Genomic DNA, 27,068 nt, shown 5'->3' with positions numbered 1-27,068 from the left:
ATTTAAGCATAATATTTCTGTGAACTCAAGGTTAGTCTTGAGCTTCTCTTTAGAGCTGAACTTATACGCAGTTGGAGTGACAAAATGATATCAAAGTTTATTTTGCAAAGGCTGCGATACCCGGCATTAACAAATTAGAAGCCGGTATTGCATAATTTGACTGTGTGATATTTGCTTTAATATGTCGTTGCTTAAATGTGTAGGCTACGTTAAAGAGACATTAAATAAATATAACAAATACCTACAGGACCAAAAATCTGGTTAAAGCCAAGAAAGCTTAGTTCTGAAAACAAATACCCAACATTGGCCTTTGTAACGAGTGCTGAATTATTCTGCGTATCAATGTCTTTTGCCGTATTTGACTCGTGATAAATCAAGGGCACAGAATACAAAATAAATGTTATATGTATGCTATTACTGAATATATCATGTTATACTTCTGTACATACATGCAGTGCAACAAATTGGAAAGCTATGCATATGGTTACGCATACTATTATGTTAATATTTATATTTGTGTAGGGTACAGTGCAAAAGTCTTAGTGTCATGATCTGTGTTGTTAGAATGCACACGAACATAAAGATAAAGGTGAAAAAATGAAACCTACCAGATCAAAATAGCTATAGTACTTGAAAGGTTTTAGGCACTTGTGTAAAATGCTGTAAATTGAGGATGCTTTCAAAAATAATGCCATCAATAGTTTTTCTATTAACTAAAATCAATATTTGGTGACCACCCTTCAAACAGCTTTTGTCCTAGGTACACTTCTAATAACATAGTACACATACCCTTGCCTTGATAGTTTGTTGCACTGCAAACTTTTTCTCTCTCCTGACTCTCTACACTATGAATCTCTAACGTTTTCTCGTGTTTATTTAATGTAGTTTGTTTGGTGCTTTATAAGAAGAGTCCTGCCACTGATGGTCTCTGCCTTAAAAGATGAATGAATATGTATCTGCAGACTTCTAAGTTCTGACATATAGTTACATTCACAGTGCATGATGTCAGAGAAGAAGAACTTGTCTGAAAGCATCAGATTTCTGCTCATTTTTGTCAAACATTTGAATGCAAACAAGGTGGTGCCTTACTAATATCTAGTCTTTGCATTTGGCTTATTAATGCTTTGTTGATGAGTAAACACATTGAACACACAAGTGAATATATTAATTATAATCTCATTAAACATGATATTTGTTGTACAGTTCTTCACTGAATAAACAAACCCTGACATCTGGATTTGAGATCACAGAAGTGTTGAATCCCTTGTTGTTTTGCATTTACAGGATTCTGAATCACCTGAATGGCAAATGTCATGTGACAACGCTGGTTCACCACACGAATGCTTCACTAGTGATTAACCTGGGCCGCGTTTCCCAAAAGCATCGTAAGTTGATCGTAGAGACCGTTGGTGGCAATTAACGAGTTCGTTTGCCCATATAATCTTTAGGATATTAGGTTAGCTAATTTGGCTTGCTGTCCACTGAGGAGGGGCTCGATGAAGCATCTTCAACTCGAGCTCTGATACACCCCCCAGTGAATAAATATAGGATGTGATTACATAGGGCAAGGTACCTGAAATGAAGGTGGAGTTTGGGGAGGTGGAGGGATGCTGAAACAGCTGAGACTGAAGAGAGGTAAGCAGCTGCTTATATACTCTGGCTGTTGATTGGAAGATTAGATGGGCTCGCTCCTCCCTAAATTACGTTTAGGAACTTCACTTATTCTACGATCAGCTTAGGCTTACAATGCTTTTGTGAAACGCAGCCCTGATCTGTGATGTCAAAGACTGCAGACGAGAACAATATAAATCCACTCCACTCTTTAAGAGCCCAACAAAAACAAATGACGGTATGAATGGCTCTCATTGGAGAAAGATGATTTTTAGATCAAGATGGTGTAGTTACAGCATCTACCAGCAGCTTCTAATGGGCCTTAAATTCATTTCATCTTAATGACGCTGTGTTGATAGCGAAGATGTTCTACCACATTTCCTGCTGAACAAGTTGTTTGTAACCATTTAGTCTTCATTACCATCTCCTACTACTATAAATACATTCACCTCTGCATCCTGTAGACCTGTTCAGCACAGAAGAAACGTCTGTTTGCATGTATGTATGAGTAAAAAAGTATCTTATGTGGCAAAAAAAGAGATCTCATTTACACCTTAAACATTTTAATTGTGAAGAAAATACTCTCTCTTTTTATTGAGCAAAAGAGTCATTCATCATTGAATCAGACTACAGTGGTCACGTTGTGCTGCATGTGTGTTTTTTATTTATTTATTTTTATAGCACAGTTGAATGACCCACTGTCTTCGCATTATTTTGCAGTACCCAGTCTTTTTTTTTATCTCATCACATTCAACTCAAACTGCAAGCTCACGACTCAGCTAATAAAATGCAATTTCTTTTGCCATGCTGCTATAGATTCAGCAGCAGTGAAATAGCAGTGCAGGAAACACTGCAAGTAGTCAATGAAAATTTTAGTAAGTAATTATCTCTTTGCACTCTGTATGGGAACTTTTGCACTCTTATCCAACACAGAACAGTCATTAAATTTGTGCTTCCAAAGCTAAAAGGGGTCGCTCACAGACAACAGTCAGATGGAAGTTATTTGAGTCAGGCTACTGGCTCATTCAATTTAACCACATTTTCTCCTTTCTTTGCTTTTTTCCCTCTGCTTTCTGATGGCTCTGTGTCTATTTTTGTAATGTGCTAAATCAAATACTACAATATGAACATGTTTGCATTAACTAAGAAATTACTTGCTTTGTATATATACTTCCATTCAAGTTTAGGCTTAATACGATTTTTAATGTTTTTGAAGGAAGTCTCTTATGCTCACCAAGGCTGCATTTATTTGATTGTGAAATATTATTACAATTTAAAATACTTGTTTAATATTGTACTATATTTTAAATAATGTAATTTATTCCTGTGATAGCAAGTCTGAATTTTCAGCATCATTACTCCATTCTTGAGTGTCATATGATCCTTCAGAAATCATTCTGATATGCTCAAGAAACAATTATTATTATTATCAATCACTGATTTTAGTGGAAACCGTGATACAATTTTTTTTTTTCAGGAATCTTTGATGAATAGAAAGTTCAAAAGAACAGCATTATAAATGTCGGTAACACTTTACATTAAGGTTCCCTTTGTAAAGGGTTTATAAAGGTGTTTGTTAATGAGTAATAAGTCATTTACAAATGCATTATAAATCATTAATAATGCAGTTATAACTGCATGAATAAAAAGGCGACTTTAATGCAATACCTGCCAAATAGTGAGCCGTTTTTAACTCACATGTTATAAATGCTTAATAAATGTATTTATTAACATATTTAACTCAAAACCAGATTCCTGGTTTATTTTATGATGCAGCAAAAATTGACTATCATAATTAGACTGAAGGTTGTTGTATTTGTGCTTTCTTATTAATATCTCATGACTGCCACTTGTCTTACTATGTTGCTTACCAGAAGTTTTTGTCTTACCCATGATACTCTCCAAAAAGGTCATGATGCCTCTCCACAGCAGTGTATAAAAACAAAATTATTGTTTTTTAAAGACAAAATTCGAACTTTATTTTGAAAATAAAACAAAAGATAATAACCATAACTTGATTAGATATTAAAGTCTGCGTGAACCGGAAGTTGCAAACGACTCTTCTCCAGTGTTGTGACGTATTTCCAAGTGAAACAGAATATTGAATAGAGGGCAGAGTTTTACTTTAGTGCTCCTCCTTTCCATCTCTCGCACTCCTCCTCTCCATATCTCACTCATAGCAGACGAACGGTTGCAGAAGAGTGCTTTACACGTTTTCAACCCAAGCCATCAAACTGACGTTATCAGAGAAGGAACGCCATTCCAGACCAGAAGTAACTTTTCAGATTTTGATTAAAGATTACTGCGGCAAACAAGTTTTTTCTGTGTTTTAACTTGCACGGATTCATTGTTCACCACAAGACCCGTAATATGACCAGTAATAATATTAATGTAAAGTGAAAACCTGTGAACCATTTATTAATGAGTTATGAACATTAACAACCTATGAAAGGGAACATTAATGTAAAGTGAAAACCTGTTAACCATTTATTAATGAGTTATGAACATTAACAACCTATGAAAAGGAACCTTAATGTAGAGTGGAAACCCGTGAACCATTTATTAATGAGTTATGAACATTAACAACCTATGAAAAGGAACCTTAATGTAAAGTGGAAACCTGTTAACTATTTATTAATGAGTTATGAACATTAACAACCTATGAAAAGGAACCTTAATGTAAAGTGAAAACCTGTTAACCATTTATTAATGAGTTATGAACATTAACAACCTATGAAAAGGAACCTTAATGTAAAGTGAAAACCTGTGAACCATTTATTAATGAGTTACGAATATTAATAACCTGTGTGAACCTTAATGTAGTGTGCATCGTGTTTATTAAAGCAGACGCAGATCTCTTTTGTTTTTTTCCTGGTGACATATTTTATTGTTGAAATATTAATAAGCAATTAATAATTATTCTTGATATCATGATAAAGGATACTGTAACTTTGTGGGAGTGCCAGAGCAGTTATTTATTTAATATAAAAAGCTAACACCGCAAATAAACATATAATATACAAACTAACACAGCGATTATAATATAAACACTTGAAAAACATAGTCTGCAATGTCACTTCAGTTAGCTTACCCATCAAATCAGTAACTTTAAACACAAATTTTACTTTAGAGCATGCCCTGGTAACTGCATGACTTCTTCTCACGATAGTGGCAAGGCTTTATTGGATGCTCACTAGCGCCAACTCCTGTCACACGCCAGAACACGCATGCTTAGTGATGTAACCCTGAAAGAGTATATAGGTATACAGAGTATATAAGTATATAAAGAGTATATATAAAGAGTATATATTAGTATAGCCTAATATATTATTGTCATGTCTAGTTTTCTATAACTTTCTTCATAATAAAAAAAATGCTTCATCTGAATCCTGCTCCCTGACTGCCCTTTACACCAAATGTGACAATAATGTATAATGAGCAATGCATTCTTCTTCTATTTATAATTATTATTATTATTATTATTATACGCAGTAGTAGTAGGCTATATACTTTATTATTCTCTTTCGGGTTCTCATCACTATGCGTGTTGATTCTGGCGTGTGACAGGAGTTGGCGCTAGTGAGCATTCAATAAAGCCTTGCCACTTTTGAGAAGAAGTTACACAGTACTGTTCCAACATGCGTTGAAGGGAATTTGTGTTTACTGATTTGATGGGTAAGCTAACTGAGGTGAAATCGCAGACTTTGTTTTTCTAGTGTTTATATTATATTAGTAATCGCTGTGTTAGTTTGTAGTTATCTTAAACAAATAACCGCTCCGGCGCACCCGCGCATGTACTGTACGGATGACCAAAGCCAAATAACGTACTCAAGTTACAGTGGCCTTTATCATATCAGAAATATCTATTAAATGCATATTAATATGCTGCTTATGTTCTGTAATGGTGCATTAGGTCATTGATTTAATGGTTTACACAACTTTTAATTAAAAAAAATACATATTTAGGTGCCTTTATTCAGCTTGTATCAAATATGTTTGGCTTATAGGTGTGATGTTTATTATCTTTTCTGAATACTTGATTGTTTCTCTGAATGTTTTAATTTAAGTTTACCTGCATAAGCCACTTTTCATGAGAAGTCATGCTCTGTAACTTTGTGCTGTAAAAGATTTTTTATTTTTTCAAGTTTAAAGTTGTGTTTACTGAGACATTCATCAAAAATAAAATATTTCATCTGAAAAAGATATTATCTTCTGTGTACATTAATAATTAATAAATACATGATTAACGTGTGTTCACACTACATTAAGGTTCACTTTAATAGGTAATTAATGTTTATAACTCATTAAATGAGTTCCACTTTACATTAAGGTTCCTTTTCATAGGTTGTTAATGTTCATAACTCATTAATACATGGTTAACAGGTTTCCACTTTACATTAAGGTTCCTTTTCATAGGTTGTTAATGTTCATAACTCATTAATACATGGTTAACAGGTTTCCACTTTACATTAAGGTTCCTTTTCATAGGTTGTTAATGTTCATAACTGATTAATAAATGGTTCACAGGTTTCCACTTTACATTAAGGTTCCTTTTCATAGGTTGTTAATGTTCATAACTGATTAATAAATGGTTCACAGGTTTCCACTTTACATTAAGGTTCCTTTTCATAGGTTGTTAATGTTCATAACTGATTAATAAATGGTTCACGGGTTTTCACTTTACATTAAGGTTCCTTTTCATAGGTTGTTAATGTTCATAAGTCATTAATAAATGGTTCACGGGTTTCCACTTTACATTAAGGTTCCTTTTTATAGGTTGTTAATGTTCATAACTCATTAATAAATGGTTCACAGGTTTCCACTTTACATTAAGGTTCCTTTTCATAGGTTGTTAATGTTCATAACTGATTAATAAATGGTTCACAGGTTTCCACTTTACATTAAGGTTCCTTTTCATAGGTTGTTAATGTTCATAACTCATTAATAAATGGTTCACGGGTTTTCACTTTACATTAAGGTTACTTTTCATAGGTTGTTAATGTTCATAACTCATTAATAAATGGTTCACAGGTTTTCACTTTACATTAAGGTTCCTTTTCATAGGTTGTTAATGTTCATAACTCATTAATGGTTCGCAGGTTTTCACTTTACATTAATGTTCCCTTTCATAGGTTGTTAATGTTCATAACTCATTAATAAATGGTTAACAGGTTTTCACTTTACATTAATGTTCCCTTTCATAGGTTGTTAATGTTCATAACTCATTAATAAATGGTTCACAGGTTTTCACTTTACATTAAGGTTCCTTTTCATAGGTTGTTAATGTTCATAACTCATTAATAAATGGTTAACAGGTTTCCACTTTACATTAAGGTTCCTTTTCATAGGTTGTTAATGTTCATAACTGATTAATAAATGGTTCACAGGTTTCCACTTTACATTAAGGTTCCTTTTCATAGGTTGTTAATGTTCATAACTCATTAATAAATGGTTCACGGGTTTTCACTTTACATTAAGGTTACTTTTCATAGGTTGTTAATGTTCATAACTCATTAATAAATGGTTCACAGGTTTTCACTTTACATTAAGGTTCCTTTTCATAGGTTGTTAATGTTCATAACTCATTAATAAATGGTTCACGGGTTTCCACTCTACATTAAGGTTCCTTTTCATAGGTTGTTAATGTTCATAACTCATTAATAAATGGTTCACAGGTTTTCACTTTACATTAATATTATTACTGGTCATATTACGGGTCTTGTGGTGAACAATGAATCCGTGCAAGTTAAAAAACAGAAAAAACTTGTTTGCCGCAGTAATCTTTAATCAAAATCTGAAAAAGTTACTTCTGGTCTGGAATGGCGTTCCTTCTCTGATAACGTCAGTTTGATGGCTTGGGTTGAAAACGTGTAAAGCACTCTTCTGCAACCGTTCGTCTGCTATGAGTGAGATATGGAGAGGAGGAGTGCGAGAGATGGAAAGGAGGAGCACTAAAGTAAAACTCTGCCCTCTATTCAATATTCTGTTTCACTTGGAAATACGTCACAACACTGGAGAAGAGTCGTTTGCAACTTCCGGTTCACGCAGACTTTAATATCTAATCAAGTTATGGTTATTATCTTTTGTTTTATTTTCAAAATAAAGTTGGAATTTTGTCTTTAAAAAACAATAATTTTGTTTTTATACACTGCTGTGGAGAGGCATCATGACCTTTTTGGAGAGTATCATGGGTAAGACAAAAACTTCTTGTAAGCAACATAGTAAGACAAGTGGCAGTCATGAGATATTAATAAGAAAGCACAAATACAACAACCTTCAGTCTAATTATGATAGTCAATTTTTGCTGCATCATAAAATAAACCAGGAATCTGGTTTTGAGTTAAATATGTTAATAAATACATTTATTAAGCATTTATAACATGTGAGTTAAAAAAGGGTCACTATTTGGCAGGTATTGCATTAAAGTCGCCTTTTTATTCATGCAGTTATAACTGCATTATTAATGATTTATAATGCATTTGTAAATGACTTATTACTCATTAACAAACACCTTTATAAACCCTTTACAAAGGGAACCTTAATGTAAAGTGTTACCTAAATGTCTTTACTGTTGCCAGAGTGCAGTGATGTGGAAGAAGAGAATTTGAGGCATATCTAATCGCATGCTGAATTTATTAAAGCAAACCAAAAACACAGGAACACAATCCAGTAAAAGACATCAGTGTCACAGTTTTCTATCAACATCAAACTTAGGATATAGTAAGAAAAGTACCATCAAAGGAATACTAGGTCAAAGGGATACAGTATATACATAAAAATAGCAACGAGGACCTAAACTAGAAACAGGCGAGACTAATCGGAAACCAAGAAAACAAACTCAGGAAGAAAAAGTGAAGCAAGGGGAATATACTGTAATATAAACTAAAAGTCTTTAGAAACACAAACTAAATGTGACAATTGTCACTTTTGATCAATTTAATGTGTCCTTGCTGAAGTATAATTAAAAAAAATCATACTGGCCCCAAACATTTGAATGGCAGCATATGTAACTGGTCCTAGTCGACCCGCTTCAAGTGTCTCCAGCATGGGAAGTGGGCGCTCTAACAAGGATGCTTTCCATTAAACTCGCCCTCTTAAACCTCACTCCCATCCAGTTCACAGCACCAAGTGATTGTTTACACACACAACTCTTACTAGCTTGCTTTCCGTTACATATACAGTCAAACCAAAATTTATTTAGACACCTTGAACATTTAATTCATTAACACAGTTTATTCATAGTAAAAAAAAATGGTAATAAAATATGACAAGATCTTAGTTAAACTGTGTCAGAAAAAAAAAAAAAAATCTTAATTATGTCAGATAACACTTAAGCAAAACATGGTCAGGTCAAAGTGTCTGAATAATTTTTGGTTCCAAAATTTTTATCAATTTTACTGGTAGTCCACTCTATGAAGAATTTTTGGGTATAATATGTCACAGTTTACTTTGATTTTGCTATCCTCACTTACATAAATGAACTATAGTGTCCTGCACCCACTAGTAAAAATATATCAAAAAAGTCTGAATAATTTTTGGTTTGACTGTACATGTTCCTGATTGAAAACTTAAAAATTCAAGAAGCTTCTTTTATCTTCGGTTGATTTCATCTAAGGCTGAACGTTTCTCTTTTTTTCTGTTCTTGTTTCTCTTTCCTTTAGTGATTCTGCTTGTTAACAGCAGGTGTTCATAATTAATGCTCAGTCATTATTATCTTATTAACTTCAGCACTGCCTTAATGGTACTTAAACTCTGTAGTGTGCACACACATGAACACTAAATGTAAAAAAAAAAAAAAAAATCTTGCAAGATAATTTAATCATAGAGTGCATTGCAGAAACAAACAAAAAAGCAGTCACAAACAGTTGGATGTATAAGAGTTAACAGAGTGAGAAATTCTCTTTGCACTCCTCTGGCTCCTTAAGGATCCTGTGAATCTGGCCGTGAATTTCTCTCACTGTATGTGAGGTGGTGTGGAAAAATCATAACCAAAGGTTTGCCCTGCGGCATAGATGCCATTAGTGGCACAAACAAACTCTCCAGGGAGAAGTGACATGCTTGTAAGGGCTTTTACTCTACAGTCTCAGAGTCTTTGTCTCTTTTGCTACTGTAGAATGGCTCAGCATTCAAAAGCACATAGATCAGTGCTGCATTCATGTTTGCAGTGTGAGGTTTAAATATTTTGGACATTTTATCATTTTTATATAGACAAGATCGTGATTGTAATTATTTTGAATATTGCATTTTGTAGTGTCTGTCCAAACAAACTAGAACCTGACATGCAAATATTATAAATATTAATGATATCATGTTGACAGTTTTGTTAAACTTTTTAGTAGTTTGACATGTGCTTACAGACAAAAATTCAGATTTGAGCTAACAACTAGCATGCCATCTCACTATGACATAGTGATGTATGTTAGACTTTACAAACACTGTAATTAACCCTCAGGGGTCTGAGGCTGATTTGGGGCCTGGAGAAGTTTTGACATGCCCTGACATTTGTGCTTTTTTCAGTTGTTCATAAACATAATAATGGAAAAAGTGTCATTACACTGTATTCAGCACAAACTCGGCTACAATAATATGTAAGGAACATGTATGTACATGTTTGTATTTTTGAAGGAATAACGTTTATGCGTGGTTATTGAAAAAACAAAAAACTTAAGTCACTGAAATAAAGCCAAAAAATATATATTAAATCTGTGTTCATAAGACTTCTGGGTATTGGAGGTTGTAGACTAGAGTTTTTGCTTAAAAATTATGTAAAAATTATCATTCCTACTCCTTCATATAAAACAATAGAGAGATGTAAATTTTCTAAAACATATTTGGTCAAGAAACACAGTATGCGTGGAGGTGTGAATAATCATGAATAATGGGTGATTCTCACCTGAGAAGACAAAAGAATCACATAAAGAGCTCTAATGACCTGCATAAATAATGAGCTCTTTCAGTCAGGTAGGCTGTTAAAAAAACCCTCTGTGATCATGTCTCAAGCTCATCATAATGTAAATCAAACATACAGAAAAAACAGCAATACTGTGAAATATTATTACAATTTAAAATAATGGTATTCTATTATTAAAATATAATGCATTTCTATGATACAAAGTGTCTGAACAGTTATGTTACCTCTTTGGCATTTCATATAGGCTTTTAGCTTAAAAGCATGCACATTTGAAGAAATATTGATGGATTTTCATGTTTATGTCAATTTTCTATACAGAGGAGTATTTATTCATTATTTATTGTCATCACTGTAAATGCTGGATATTGTTTTAAATTCATACTTGCAGCCGGAGGGCGCTCTGTGCACTTTTAGTCCACAAATGCCAATGATAAAGAAGAATAGGCAATCCAGGAAATAACTGAACTAACAGAGGCCAGAGATAGCTAACTATGGCTATTCAAAACACTTTTCAAGACAATAAATACACAATTGAGACGATGAATGCATGTATTGACTGAATTTGCGTCTGAATAGCGTTGGCTCCGTGTGCGTGGCCGCATTAGCGGATAATGAGCTGAATCACAGACTTCTGACATGGCTCTCTTTTCATACAGATTACATAAACCCAGAATGTTTTCGATTTGACTTACACGATTTAAAACCTGACATTTCAACGTTTCTTTAGACACAAGTCTAATTTTTTTGTGATTAGTATTCACTAAGGTACAGTTCATTTTCGGAGAACTATCAGATTGGACTTCGTTCAGAGGGAGACGAGAGATCACGCATCATGTTAGTTTTCTTTATTTTACAAAAAGCACAACATTTTGTTTTTACTCTGAGTGTACACAAATAAAAGAAGATATTCAACAGATTAAAATGGTGTATAGCTCTTAATTGTATGTGCAACATTGACAGAGTATTTTGAGTCTCTTTCACACTGGTTAGAAAAAAACCGCGGTGATCACGCCGGCGTGATCGCTGACCCGAGGGAGTTAAACAGTTAATTTTTCCTAGAAATCGACATCAGATAAGATACCTAGCAAAGGTTGTATAAAAACTAGGGGTGTAACGGTACACGTATTCGTACCGAACCGTTTCGGTACAGGGGTTTCGGTTCGGTGCACGTGTGTACCGAATGCATTACATTGCATCATTGTAGCCTAACCACCATTAACCACCAATAATCGCAATAAGCTCTGCGTTTTGTTACTTTAGATAAGAAACAAAGTGTCATTCTTCAAATGCTGTCCACGAAATCACGAAATTCAAACAAAAAATGCTGTTTTGACGTGCTTTGATGTGGCGTGACAGATCACTGTAAAGGCGCCTCAATTCAACTGGCAGTGCGGAGTGCGAGTGAATGCGATAATCTCTTCCTCACTAGTTACAGGATAAAATTAAATGAACATCTGAAGATATGTTGAAAGATACAGTACAACTTTCTGAAATGTATAAAATCTCATGTTATTGCTTATTCGGTGTTTCAATGGCATAAAGACATCAATAAAACAGCTTGTAAACAATATAGCATTTACCTCAGAAATGCCATTTAGTGTCCATTGCTTGTTAGTTCGCCAGAGAAATGAACTCTTCGCTTAATATATGCACTGTACTAGCCAATATATTCATTATTTCACTTAACCTGTTAGTGATGTCTTGATTATTTAATGTATGTTTAAATAAATCTGTCATGAAAATGACAGCAAATGTGTATATGATTATATTTCAACAACAAATTGGAGTAAAACTGAATTTTATAATTAGATTTACAAGTGTGCAGCTTACATGTTTGCATACAATTTGTTATTTAAGTGTTGATTATTATATCTAAAAATAAAAAGTAATTGAATTTAGGATAATAGTTTGGAATTAGTTGTTAACCTTTAATATTATAGTATCCTAATGTTCAAGTAAGGGCTCCCTGCATAGTTTATAGCATCAACAAATATCATTTTTTTATCTTTAAGAAACTTTTAGTTCCCATTCAGTCGGTCACGTTCGACGTACGTCGGACAGACCGACGAATAGGAATCTCGCAAGAGAGGCCAATCTACTTCGAGTGTAACTAAACGAGCCAATGCACATTGGCATGCAATCATATGCATCAGCTGCTCGCCTCGCAGCGCGGGTATATAATGAGCAGCAGGTGCGTTGCATCTTCAGCTTTTCGCTTCGGAGCCAAACCTTCTATGAAGACAGCTACTGAAAGCGAGTGTGGTGAACGAGTCTCTCTTCAAGACGTCTCTTTGTTGCGAGGTGCAGGCGGACAGCGCAGCAGCGGGGCCGATTCTCCTTTTGTTTTTGTTTTTGCCTTTAATTTGATTGAGCAAAGCTGTAATCAGCGTGAAGGCCGTTCTCACGGCTGGTGAAACGGTGTGCCTAGAGCGCTAAAAAGCTGTTGTTACAGCTGGTAAGAGGAGCGCCTTCAAGGAGAGTGCACACGACAGGCTGCACATTCCCTGTCTGTGCTGCAGCGGCTATTCCCCTGCGTGCTTCAGCACCTAAAAGAGTCAGTCCTTGAAAGAGCTAACACGAGTAGTTCGCGTCTTTTTAAAGATGTCGTTCTACTTGTGTGTTTCTGTATGCGGTCGTTACCTGGCGCCTCGGGATGGTCACCAGCGCTGTATCGCGTGCTTGGGCTTAAGGCACGCTGAGGCAGCGTTTGTGGATGAGTCATGTACCCATTGTGGGAAGATGACCATCGCGGAGTTGCGGTCGAGACTCCACTTTCTGCAAAGGGGTGGAGTCCCGGTCCCGACGCCTCGCTCCAATCCTCCTCAGAGGGTTGCTGCGAGCGGCGGGGCTGGTGACTTGAGGATAACGGTGAGCGCGCTTCCTTCGGGGAACCAACCCCTAGAACCCTCCCCCCTCGTGCGCTCCGCAGCCAGTAGAGCTGCCCTCGGAACGTGGTGGACCACCCCAGAGGTGTGTACCATCCGTTTCCTTCGGAGCTCCCCCAGACGACCGGATGTCGATCGCTGCATCGGAGGGTGAGCCTGATACTTCTGGGGAGGATGAGTCGGCGCAGTTGCCTCCTTCGGGGGTGACAACTGTGCCCGACACGGACCCGGAAATGATGGCTATGCTTTCCCGGGCCGCCAACAGGGTCGGGCTCGTGTGGAATCCTCCACCGTGTCCCGAACCCTCGAGGTTGGATGACTGGTATCTCGGGGTGGCCAGGGCTGGTTCTCAGCCCCCCACCCCAGTGCCCTTCTTCCCGGAGGTGCATGAAGAGCTCACGGGCACGTGGACGGCACCTTTTACTGCCCGAAACCGTGTCGGTGGGTCCTCCTCCCTCACCACCCTTGATGGCGGGGCAGCGAAGGGTTACACGCGCATACCCCCTGTGGAACGGGCCGTTGCTATGCAACTGTGCCCTAACTCCACCTGGCGGGGGGAGCCGTCTCTCCCTTCCCGGGCCTGTAAGTACTCGTCGGATCTTACCGGCAAGGCTTATCAGGCCTGTGGGGAAGCTGCCTCTGCCTTACACGCTTGGGGGTTGTTGCAGGTCCATCAGGCCAAGGCACTGTGGGACCTGCACGAGGGTGGTCATGATCCACAAGTTCTCCAGGAACTTCGTGCCGCGACGGACCTCGCGCTTCGAGCGACGAAGGTTACGGCGCGGTCAGTGGGTCGTGCGATGTCCACTATGGTGGTCCAGGAACGCCATCTCTGGCTGTGTCTTGCGGACATGAGGGATACCGACAAGGTCAGGTTTCTTAATTCCCCCGTGTCCCAGACCGGCCTTTTCGGCGACGCGGTCGAGAACTTTGCCCAACAGTTCTCGGCTGTACAAAGGCAGTCTGAGGCCATCAGTCACATCCTGCCGAGGCAGTCAGCTGCTGCACCTCCACCGCCGGCGGCACCTCAGACTACCCGTCGCCGAGGGCGCCCCCCTGCAGCCGCCCCCGCTCCCGCGCCCCAGCAGCAGCAGCCTCCATCCAAGCGGCGCCGTGGAGCCGGTCGCGGGCGGGGCGCCCAGCCCGTCCAGCCACCCCCCAAGAAGAAGGGTGGCAAGGCCAAGTCCAAGCGGCCCTAGGACGGGCGACCCGGAGATGGAGGGGACTGCTCTTCAGGAGGTGGTGAATGCACCACTCCTTCCCCCGGAGGAGGGCCGGGTGGAGAATCTTTTGTTGTTTCCTTTTGTTCCGCCGCTGGCTCAACGGCCAGCGGTACCCAAATTTTCAAGAAAAGAGCAGTTTCCTGTATCTCCGGGTCCGAAGAGGGCTCAGAGAGTGGGAGGGCTAGAACCTCACCACTCTCATCCACCTCTTCTGTCGCCAGCGGACAGCAGCGAGCAGCAGGTAAGCAAATCCTCGACTGCTCCCTCTGTCCACCCGTGGAGGCAGGTAAGTGTTGCACAGCACACTGTGACCCCGCTTCGGGCCGCCTCACACAGAGAGCCTCCCGGGCCGCGTCCCTGCGTTCCACCTCGCTGCCCCGCGGCGGGTACGCCGGTGGTCCCCTTGGTGCCGCTGGTGCGGTCTCTGGGAGCCTGGCTAGCGCTCCCCAGTCCGTCTCGCTGGCTCCTCCGGACCATCAGGCTCGGCTATGCGATTCAGTTCGCCCGGCGTCCCCCCAAGTTCAGGGGCGTCCTCTTCACTTCAGTGAAAGATGTCGATGCCCCTGTTCTGCGTGCGGAGATTGCAGTCCTACTGGCGAAGGACGCGATAGAGCCGGTCCCTCCAGCCGATTTGAGGTCAGGGTTCTACAGCCCCTACTTCATTGTACCCAAGAAAAGCGGCGGGTTACGACCGATCTTGGACCTGCGAGTTTTGAATCGGAGCCTTCACAAGCTACCGTTCAAAATGCTTACGCAGAAACGCATTTTCGAGTGCATCCGTCCCCGAGATTGGTTTGCAGCGATCGACCTGAAGGACGCGTACTTTCATGTTTCGATTCTTCCGCGACACAGGCCATTCCTGAGATTCGCGTTCGAAGGTCGAGCATATCAGTACAGAGTCTTACCCTTCGGGCTGGCCCTGTCTCCCCGCGTCTTCACGAAAGTCGTGGAGGGAGCCCTTGTTCCCATGAGAGAACAGGGTGTTCGCATTCTCAACTACCTGGACGACTGGCTCATTCTAGCACAGTCTCGGGATCAGTTGTGCGAACACAGGGACTTAGTGCTCAGGCACCTCAGCCAGTTGGGGCTTCAGGTCAACTGGGAGAAGAGCAAACTCGCCCCAGTGCAGAGGATCTCTTTTCTCGGTATGGAGTTGGATTCGGTCGAACGGGTAGCACGCCTCACAGAGGAACGTGCTCGGTCGGTGTTGAACTGCCTGAATACGTTCAATGGCAGGACAGCGGTCCCACTGAAGTTTTTTCAGAGGCTCCTGGGGCATATGGCGGCTGCAGCGGCTGTAACACCGCTCGGGCTGCTTCATATGAGACCGCTTCAGCACTGGCTTCACGGCCGAGTCCCGAGATGGGCGTGGCAACGCGGCACGTTCCGGGTGCCAATCACTCAGGAGTGCCGCCGAACCTTCAGTCCGTGGTCGGACCCTTTGTTTCTCCGGGCAGGAGTGCCCCTAGAACAAGTGTCCCGGCATGCTGTGGTTTTCACAGATGCTTCTGCCACCGGCTGGGGTGCCACGTACAACGGGCATGCAGTCTCAGGGGTTTGGACGGGACCCCATCTGCATTGGCACATCAATTGCCTCGAGTTGCTGGCAGTACGCCTTGCGCTGAGCCGCCTCAAAGGCCTGCTTCGCGACAAGCATGTACTGGTCCGTACGGACAACACTGCGACCGTTGCGTACATCAACCGCCAAGGTGGTCTACGCTCCCGTCGCATGTCGCAACTCGCCCGCCATCTCCTCCTGTGGAGTCGGAAGCATCTGAGGTCGCTTCGCGCCATTCATGTCCCCGGTGTGCTCAACCGTGTGGGCGACGAGCTATCACGAGCTGCGCTGCCCGGAGAGTGGCGACTCCACCCCCAGGTGGTTCAGCTGATCTGGAGAGAGTTCGGAGAGGCTCAGGTAGACCTGTTTGCCTCACCAGAAACCTCCCACTGCCAGTTGTTTTACTCTCTGACCGAGGGAACACTCGGGACAGACGCACTGGCTCACAGCTGGCCCTGGGGCCTGCGCAAATATGCGTTTCCCCCAGTGAGCCTACTTGCACAGACCCTGTGCAAAGTCAGGGAGGACGAGGAGCAGGTCTTGTTAGTTGCGCCTTACTGGCCCAACCGGACCTGGTTCCCAGAACTCTCACTCCTCGCGACAGCCCCTCCCTGGCCCATCCCTCTGAGGAAGGACCTCCTCTCAGAGACGGGGCACTCTTTGGCACCCGCGTCCAGACCTCTGGAAACTCCATGTCTGGTCCCTGGACGGGACGCGGAGGTTCTAGGTGACTTACCCCCCGAGGTACTTAACACCATCACTTCGGCACGTGCACTGTCTACGAGACGTGCTTACGCCTCGAAGTGGAACCTGTTCGTCGAGTGGTGCTCTTCTCGCCGAGAAGACCCCCGAAGATGCTCGATCGGTGTCGTGCTTTCCTTCTTGCAGCAAGGGTTGGAGCGTAGGCTGTCCCCCTCCACCCTCAAAGTCCATTCTGCTGCTATCTCCGCTTACCACGACCACATAGATGGCAAATCTGTTGGTCAGCACGACCTGGTCGTCAGGTTCCTTAGGGTGGCGAGACGGTTAAATCCTCCTCGTCCCCCCTCCATACCCTCTTGGGACCTTACTCTGGTGCTCAGAGCACTCCAGATTGCTCCCTTTGAGCCTTTGCTGTCAGCAGACTTAAAGATTCTCTCTATGAAAACTTTGCTGCTGGTGGCATTGGCCTCCATCAAGAGGGTAGGGGACCTGCAGTCATTTTCGGTCGACGAATCGTGCCTAGCTCGACGAGTTCGCGCCTTGCGACTGTACATAGACAGAACTCGAAGCTTCAGGACCTCAGACCAGCTCTTCGTCTGTTACGGAGGCCAGCAGAAGGGAAAGGCTGTCTCCAAGCAGAGGATGGCCCACTGGATAGTGGATGCCATCGCCCTGGCTTACCAAGCTCAGGGCGTGCCCTGCCCGCTCAGGTTGCATGCCCACTCCACGAGAGGTGTGGCATCCTCCTGGGCGCTGGCTCGTGGCGCCTCGCTAACAGACATTTGTAGAGCTGCGGGCTGGGCGACACCTAACACGTTCGCTAGATACTATAGCCTTCGTGTCGAGCCGGTCTCCTCCCGTGTTCTCGCCTCAGGTCAGAGGCACGGAGAGGCCCCGGCTTAGTGTCGGCTTGCTGCGCTACATGCGCATTCTATTCTCCAGAGAGTCCCTACGGGCAGACCCTGTTGAGTCCTCCGGTTACCCTTCGGCAGCCGACGTGGCGGAGCGTCTGGCGCCAGGCCTATACTCCGTTGTATCCTTGAGAACCGGATTTAGGCTGGGTTCCATATGTGTGACCCTACGGGGATCCCATATGGCTTTTTCCACGGCTGCTCCTAAACGAAGCCCGTGTCTTTCCCTCTGGGAGAACCCATCTCTCACCGAGTGGAGTCACCCCAGTTCTTCCATATGTTGTACAACCTACAAGGTTAGTCCATATGTACTTATCCATATAACTCCTTCGGGGAAGGATATGGCTTCCGCAGCGTTCCTTATCGCATGTAAGGCTACGCTTTCCCAGCGTTATCCAATTGTCGCACTGAGTGGGTTTTGGGAACAACAGTGATCGACCCTCTCTGCGTGAGCCTGGTCCCACCGTCCTTAGGCAAGGGGGTTCAGGTGGCTCACGACAGAGCGCTGGAAGAGGGCAGCCCCTGTGGCGCTTTGGTAGGGATTCCTATTCGTCGGTCTGTCCGACGTACGTCGAACGTGACCGACTGAATGGGAACGTCTCGGTTACATAGGTAACCCTCGTTCCCTGAAGGAGGGAACGGAGACGTTCGTCCCGTCGCCACAGGCGTTGTCCTGCTGATGCTGCCGCCTGCTGGGTTCGGCTCCTCAGCGAAAACCTGAAGATGCAACGCACCTGCTGCTCATTATATACCCGCGCTGCGAGGCGAGCAGCTGATGCATATGATTGCATGCCAATGTGCATTGGCTCGTTTAGTTACACTCGAAGTAGATTGGCTTCTCTAGCGAGATTCCTATTCGTCGGTCTGTCCGACGTACGTCTCCGTTCCCTCCTTCAGGGAACGAGGGTTACCTATGTAACCGAGACGTTATAATTTATTTTATTATATTTAAAGACAAAAGCACAATTTGTTCAGTAAACCACTGTTTAAAAATAAAAAAAGCACTTTTATGTTTAGTTTTCTCCCCACCTGCTGTACCGAACCGTGACTTCAAAACCGAGGTACATACCAAACCGTGCGTTTTGTGTACCGTTACACCCCTAATAAAAACAGTACTCTTATCTCCTTCCAGTTGTAATCATATAAAGCATCAAGAACTCTTGGGAAATAAACTCAGCTTGATGTGCATGAAAATTAATGATGTCTCACATGAAGTCAAGCTGAAGATGACTTCTGCATTGAGATTGTTGTCCATGCTACAGGGCCCCTGCTGGGTCTCGCTTCATATTTTCCCTCTTTCTGCTAGGTGTCCTCAGTTCAAATTAAAACTTAGGAACACAACAGTTGAAAAGAGAGAAACCGTTGAGATGTCACAAGAATAATTCACCAAGTCACTGTTCTGGAATGATCTTCTGCTCTAATGAATTCTCTTAACATTGAGCTAAATTTGCTAAAACATGAATGTGTTTATTTGGGGTTACAAGATTTGCACAGAATGTTCTCGCAAGTATCTGAGATTAAAAAAAAAAAAAAAAAAGGCAATATGCAAGTGCAGTGTTCCACATCTGAACTGCGAGTCCATTTAGTTTGATTGATTCACATTCTGAGTTTTTACCTTTTTATTTGAACTGAGCCAAAAGGAAATGAGTAGAAATTGACAGAATGAGAAAATACACTTCTAGACACTTTAAAATTTGTTCTTCCCTGTAGTATAACAAGCTTCTTGTTGTTCAGTTAAATGGATAGTTGCCTGATTAGTGATGTTGCACATCTTTTTCCCCTTTTCCTTCCTTCCTTCCTAATTCCACAACTAAAAAAGTACCTAAAAATAAACTAATTCTTTATTTTAATATTTATATTATATAAATATTATTAATATTTAACAAAAACTAATTTATTGAAATATTTTAAAGAAAAAACTACTTTGAAAATGATTTCATGAAATAATTATAAAGATGTGTACACAAGTGTTTTCAAGGTGAAAAAAAAACACCTTAATCAGTTAATCATACTAATTTCAAGTAGTATAAATGTTTTTAAATGTGTATGAAGCACAAATACATAAAACATGAATAAAGAACAAACATCTGAAAATGGTATTTTTTAAAACCAGTGTCTCCCAAGTATGGAGCTATAGCCATGGTCTCATCAGCTAGTGTCTCTTCTAACCTGGGCCCCAAAAGTTCTAAAAGGCCTTCATTGGAGAGCGAAGTATCATGTGACAATAACAGATGCAACTCAAATCCTTTTAATAGTGAAAGCAGCTGCCAGACTTAGAAAAGCTATGATTTAATTAGATGCAATAAAGGTCATGCTGCAAAAGTATACTGGCATCCGCCCTGAAAAGCGCCTAATCTTTAAAAGTCGTCATACACAAAACTTCACACAAAAATAATCTGATGACTGCAGAATCTGAGATGGTGAACACATGGCAGTCATATGAAACCTCTTTAGCTCCCCTCTATTAAAAGGATCGCTAGAGTATTGTATTTGCCCTCATGTTTTTCAATAACCTGATAAATTGCATTCTGGAAATGTTAATAAGCCATTTGCTTGAAAGTTTTCCCATTTTTACAATGTGACTTTGTGCCTGTAATTGCTTTATTTGCATTTATCTCCTTTCCACTGTCATTGTTTTGCAGGGAACATATTTGTGGTGAGCCTGGCAGTAGCTGACCTGGTGGTTGCAGTTTATCCTTATCCTCTCGTGCTGGTCTCCATTTTCCACAATGGATGGAACTTGGGATTTGTCCACTGCCAGATCAGTGGATTCCTGATGGGACTGAGCGTGATTGGATCTATATTTAACATAACCGGCATTGCCATCAATCGCTACTGCTATATCTGTCACAGCCTCAAGTATGACAAGCTATACAGCGATAAGAACTCTCTTTGTTACGTCCTGCTCATCTGGATACTGACCGTGGTCGCTATAGTGCCAAACTTTTACGTAGGCTCCCTGCAGTACGACCCCAGGGTCTTCTCGTGTACGTTTGCGCAGTCGGCCAGCTCAGCGTACACCATCGCTGTGGTGTTCTTTCATTTCATTCTTCCGATCCTGATTGTGACGTACTGCTACCTGCGGATCTGGATCTTGGTGATCCAGGTGAGGAGACGCGTCAAACCCGATTTTCGGCCCAAACTCACGCCGCACGACGTAAGGAACTTCATCACCATGTTCGTGGTGTTTGTTCTTTTTGCCGTCTGCTGGGGTCCTCTCAATTTCATCGGCTTGGCGGTCGCCATAGACCCCGGGCGGGTTGCGCCTCTCATCCCGGAGTGGTTTTTTGTATCAAGTTATTTTATGGCCTATTTCAACAGCTGCCTTAATGCTATAGTCTACGGACTGCTGAACCAGAACTTCAGAAGAGAGTACAAAAAAATTATTATCTCACTCTGCACTGCGAAGATGTTCTTCCCGGAGAGTTCAAATGATGCTGTAGACCGGATCAAAAGCAAGCCATCCCCTTTAATGACAAACAACAACCGAGTAAAAGTAGATTCGGTATGAAAACACAGAAAGGGTACTGTAAACAAAAACCAAATAAGCATTTCAGCTGCTTCCAGAAACAACTATTTATAACCGATGTTTATAACCTGAATACAGGTGCCTGTATTTCTTGTACCTGTTGCATTTTCAAGAGGGTGCATTACAAATATCTTGCTTTCTCTGTGTTTACAAGTTCATAATGATAGGCTTTTTTATTTTCTTTTATACACAGCAGGTTATAAAATCAATGCTATAAACCAATGTACACACTGTCATACATGAAAAACAAGGTGCCAAGATTAATAGCTCTTAAAGCTGATAAGTGCTCAACAATTTCATTTTATGATCTTTATCAAATTGTATTTTAGGTTCAGTTATTTTCAAAATGTTATTTATAGGCTGTCTGTAGCACATGCCAAATAATGCATTTGCAAAATAATACTTTATACTTTGTTTATTGTACTTAAATATAGCTATTTCTTGGTAACCTTGGTTTTAAATGGTTAGATAGCCAGTGCAGGGAAAATAATGTGAAAAAACAGTATTTGCCCAATATTTGAAATCAAATATCTTCCAGTTCCCTTGACAGATTTAAGATTGGTTCACAATGTAAATGTAGGCAAGCTCTTGAAGGGATAGTTCATTAAAAAAGAAAATCACCATTTACTCACCCTCATGACATTCGGTATGATTTTTTAAAAAATTTATTTATTTATTAATTTTTTTTTTGCAGAAAACAACAGAAAAAAGTGTTTTTGTCATTACAATGAAAGTCAGTGGGGTCCAAAACATCACTGGACAACACTTTTTGAGTGAACTATTCCTTTAAGGAGTCACTTTAGAAACATGCATACCTTATGAAATGTGAACAAAATGGTACATTTTAAAAATGTTTAGACATTCATGTGCCATAACAGGTTCTTCTGATCCATCTGTTACAGCTCTTACTATTTATTTCAACGGATTGCATTGATATACTACTGCAATGGAGTGCATTTAATGACAACCAATATAAGTCTAATCTTAAACAACTTATCCATATTTTGGTATATAGATCAAGTTCAGTATACTACTATAAACCATCTTTATAATGTCAAATCAATGGCAGATGTTCAACACAGTACCTTACTTTCTTGTTTACAGCATAAAAAGCAACAAAATGGAATATATTTGCTTGTCCTTGAACTTTTCAATGTCAATAAAGTCTGGATAAACTGAGATGAAAACAAGATGTAGGCTTGCTTGAAAGAAATAGAAGAGGAGAAATGGATAAACTGCTTTCATTTACTGTTATTGTCCTTTAATGTTGGTTGAGACTTGGGGGTTCATTAAAAGCACCATTAAACAGCTATAGGGAAATTTTGACGCTACTAACTTTACATTTTTCAGTAGCGTGACAGTAGCTCAGCTGCTTTAAAAAATCAACATGTAATCAAAATAAACCCTATTTACATTTTCATTGCATGTTTATGGGTTTTTGTGAACAATTCATTGGTGCATATTCTTTTTTATGTTATTTGGCATTTCTGCACTTATTAGATAGGACAGTGAAGGAATGGGAGAGAAGGAACCAGGATCTGGAAAATTCACAGCTCTAACTCATGTTGCCCTGAGCACTGCCCACGAGGCTATACGGTTCCAGTGGTGGAAGAAAAGTCCTGTTTGCTTGCATTTCTTTTGCAACAACTTTCCTTTTCAGCTGATGTCATGCAGGCCACACAGGGTTTTGGATAATGCTGACCAAATAGATGTTCAGTGTTATTGGTTGGATTTAATGTAATCTGTTCAGGCTTAATGTTGTGACTCTAATCAAGATTCTCATTGGTTTGCGCTAGATAGATAAGTACTGCTGATTAAAATAATAATAATTAAACCATACCATCTGATAATTTTGAACTTAAATAGATACTACGCCCTAAAACTGCTGCAATGTACTTTTTTTTTTTTTTTAAACTTGTGTTGTTAACTCTTCACACTCAAGTTGTTCTAAAAATGTATGAATTTCTTTCTTCTGCTGAACATAGAAGAAGATATTTTGAAGAAATATGCAGAGGAAAGTAAACATGCAATTTTGGAACAACTTGAGGGTGAGTGAATGATTACAGAATTTTCATGCCTTTAAAGGGATAGTTGCCAAAATTGAAAACATTTTGTCATTAGTATGTACTCACCCTCAAATGGTTCCAAATCTGTATGAGTTCTTTGTTCTGTTGAACACAAAAGAAGATATTTTAAAGAATGTTGCAACCAAAAAGTTGATGGCACCCATTGACTTCCATAGTGTTTTTTTTTGTTTTGTTTTTTTCTACATTGGAAGTCAATGACTACATTTACATGTGCACCAATAAAGGTTTAGAACAACATGAGGGTGAGTAAATGATGACAAAAATGTAATTTTTGGGTGAACCATCCCTTTAAGTAGCCTACTTATAATTTATAAAAACCTTGAGAAGCTAATGATTCAGTGGCTTCCTCAACACTGAAAATAAAAGACAATTATGATTGCATAATTATGTGCCATCATGCCAATGGATTATCGAGATGTTCAAAGATTACATATTTAACTAACACTATTTCAGTGTTATTTTAATATATCCCAGTCACAAGAACAATACAACCTCAGTGTTTTTGCTGGACACCCTCCACAGAGACAGAACATCCATTCATTTCTGGAACGATCCCACTGGTGTTCTTAATACACTTTGATATGCATCCTGTTTGCTGCTATTCAAGCTTTCCAAATTCCAGCACATCACATAATGAGCTTTGACAACTCACATCTTTTTTTTTTTTTTTTCTACCCTTGAAACACTTATCATGCACATTCGCATACACAAGCCTATCACATCCAGCTCTTCCAATGCATAGACTTTGAACAGAATCACGCGATGCTATTTCAGAGCAAACCGAAGACTGTTTGCGTTGACCTGCTTATGTGCCCACGGATGGTTATTTCTGGACATTCTGCGAGAAGTGTCTTTAAAACGGTGAAAGCTTAAGTAATTACGCATGTCTCTGCACGAGCTTGATGAGGGATCAGGCTGCCTTTGAGAACCCCCACCCCCTCTTTTCCCGGGCGTCTCTTCCCCTACTCTTCATCTTAATGAACTTGAACAGATTAAATAAGCTCATAAAGGATGAGCCATAGAGTAGCCACCCCCATCTGCTGAGAATTTATATATTTATTTCTTTTGGATTACATTATGATGACATATTTTAATCTCAGGCTGATTCTCAGAGGAGGGATTCAAGAGGTGATGAGACCGTCCCCACCTCCACACGCAAATGAAAAGAAACTTGATTGAATCATTTCCACAATACACTGGCAACATAAAGGAACCATACTGGTGAAATACAAATACAAAATTAAATAGATGTTAATTCACATATTACCAACAAGGACATGTGAGGTGGCATACATTGAGTTTATTAGATACTGATTTAAATAAATCCCCATCTTTCTGTTTTGTCAGGAATGCTAAAATGTGATTCATGTGGTTGTATTGAAGTCAAAAATATTATTTAATATGGTTGAATCAACCTGACTACTTTAGGTTACACCAGTGAAAAATCTTTTTTAAAGGTCAGGGATCAAGGTTTGGATGGTTAGCATGACACACTAAGCCCCTGTTGGTAGATGTAGGTAACTACACACTTCCCTGGTTCTCAAAAAGAATCTTTCTCCATTGACAGCCATTAGAAATTAGCTGTATTCAGAAAAAAAATCATTAGAATATAGATGCTTTACCCCCCACACCCACTCCCCCATTTGCAATATTATGCATGCAGTACCATATCTGATCACATATAAATCTACATATTATGAAGTATATTACTGAATATAAAATTACATAAATTATGATATATTACTAAATATATTATCACATATTTTTCAATATATGAAAAGCTGCAGTTCCTTATGTATTATTCAATATATTGTAATATATTTACGCAATATATTTTTCTGTATATTTTCAAATTATCTATCTATCTATCTATCTATCTATCTATCTATCTATCTATCTATCTATCTATCTATCTATCTATCTATCTATCTATCTATCTATCTATCTATCTATCTATCTATCTATCTATCTATCTATCTAATATTTCTAGTCTATCTCTTTTTTTCTGATTGACTTTATTGCCTTCAAAACATTCAAATGTTAAGCTTTAAAACAAAAACAAAAAAAAAACAAAAACAAAAAAAACCCTTTAAACTTTTAAAACTTTTTCAAACATTCTGGTCAGGCTTTCTCAAGCCAACTTCAAAGTTTGTCTCAACTTATCTAGTTATATAATATAACACATATAACTTTGATATCACAGCTCAAGATCACTAATGAGGGTCTTTCCAGCTAACGGAATTTTGTTATAAGAACATTCTCAATATTCAATGTTGGTTCTGGAGGAAGGTTTTTATTAAGTAGCCTATAATAAAGTTTTTTCAACTTAATTTTGATTAACAATTCAACATAGGAATGTTCATTTCTAACATTCCAAGAACATAAAATGTCCAGTTTCCTTAATGTCAGTAGAATGTTATTTAAAGGTTAGTATGATGTTCCTGAAACATTCTTTCAATCATTCAAACACCTGCTGTGATCAAACACTGAAAGAAAGAGAAATAAGAACACAAATTACAACTTTCTTCAGCCACAGCCTTAGATGAAATCAACTGAAGATAAAATAATTAAATCTCTCAAGATCTGACTAAACAACTCCACAAACAGCATTACCAGCTTCACTTGTTACTAACCAGGGTTGTGTTTCCCAAAAGCATCATAAGCCTAAATTGATCGTAGCTCTATAGGTGGCAATAGTCCTGTGATCAACTTAGGCTTACGATGCTTTTGGGAAAAGCAACCCAGACTGACTTTATTTCTGTCAGACGTCTACAGAAGTTCTTATTGAGAATTAACAGAGATTTAGATGTTGAAGTTTGGTTGAAAATGTTTAGTTTGAGGTCAGTGTTTGTTTTAGTTGGGTTCTTGACCCTTGATTTTTGTTAAGTTGCTTCTTTTTCAGCAGTTTCAAAAAACATTTTTGCACTGATAAAGCAGATCAACATGTCTGCTTCAATAACAGATAAATTACTGCATTAAAGTGGCTTAAATAACTGCTTTTGATTTAAGAAATTAAAATGCTATTAAAGTGAAAATAAATAATTTGTTGCACTATTGTTGTGTTTCAGATGCTGAATATTGACGTCTGTAAGTGTATAAACATTATAAACAAATGTATTTAACATTTTATTTAAAACATGTGCTGCGTCATTTATACACTTACAGACATCAACATTCAACATATGCAACACAACAATGGTGACATGCTTCATGCCAGCATACAAAACACATTAATGGCTCCCAGCTTGCATTGCTACAAAAATAAATTATGCAGCTAAATATGTTTTTTTTTTTTTTAATTGTCACCATTGTTGAGGTTTGAATGACGAGTCCTGATGTCTAAATGTGTTGTGTTTAACTTTTAAATAGTTTTGAATAACCTTACTTCAATTTTACAAAATCTTTTATCACATTTGAGTTTGTTATTTCCTTCTCATATAATGTTTCAATTCAAAGTAAATAAAACTACAGAAAAAAGATAAAGTTATTTATGCTACTTCATGCAGTCATTTGTCTGTTATTGAAACAGACATGTTGATCTGCTTTATCAATGCAGAAATGTTTTCTGGAAACACCTGCAATTGCTGAAAATGAACACATCAAAATCAACTCAGCTCAGAGTACATTTGGTCCCTCTCTAATCAGTGTTAA

The 27,068-nt window shown here is 39.6% G+C and overlaps 1 protein-coding gene across 1 annotated transcript in view; it reads left to right on the top strand.

Annotated features, from left to right (window-relative positions):
* mtnr1ab (melatonin receptor 1A b) overlaps nt 1-21,312 on the top strand; it is a 29,819-nt gene extending 8,507 nt beyond the window's left edge. Inside the window, exon 2 of the mRNA XM_067370733.1 lies at nt 20,444-21,312. Within this exon, the coding sequence (XP_067226834.1) occupies nt 20,444-21,312 (869 nt within the window). The remainder of the gene's footprint in view (nt 1-20,443) is intronic.
* Nucleotides 21,313-27,068: the final 5,756 nt, after the last annotated feature.

This window comes from Chanodichthys erythropterus, chromosome 1 (assembly GCF_024489055.1).
Source record: "Chanodichthys erythropterus isolate Z2021 chromosome 1, ASM2448905v1, whole genome shotgun sequence".
NCBI classification, from domain to species: domain Eukaryota; kingdom Metazoa; phylum Chordata; class Actinopteri; order Cypriniformes; family Xenocyprididae; genus Chanodichthys; species Chanodichthys erythropterus.
Note: the sequence above shows the minus strand (reverse complement) of the source record. Positions and strands in the feature narration are given on the sequence as shown.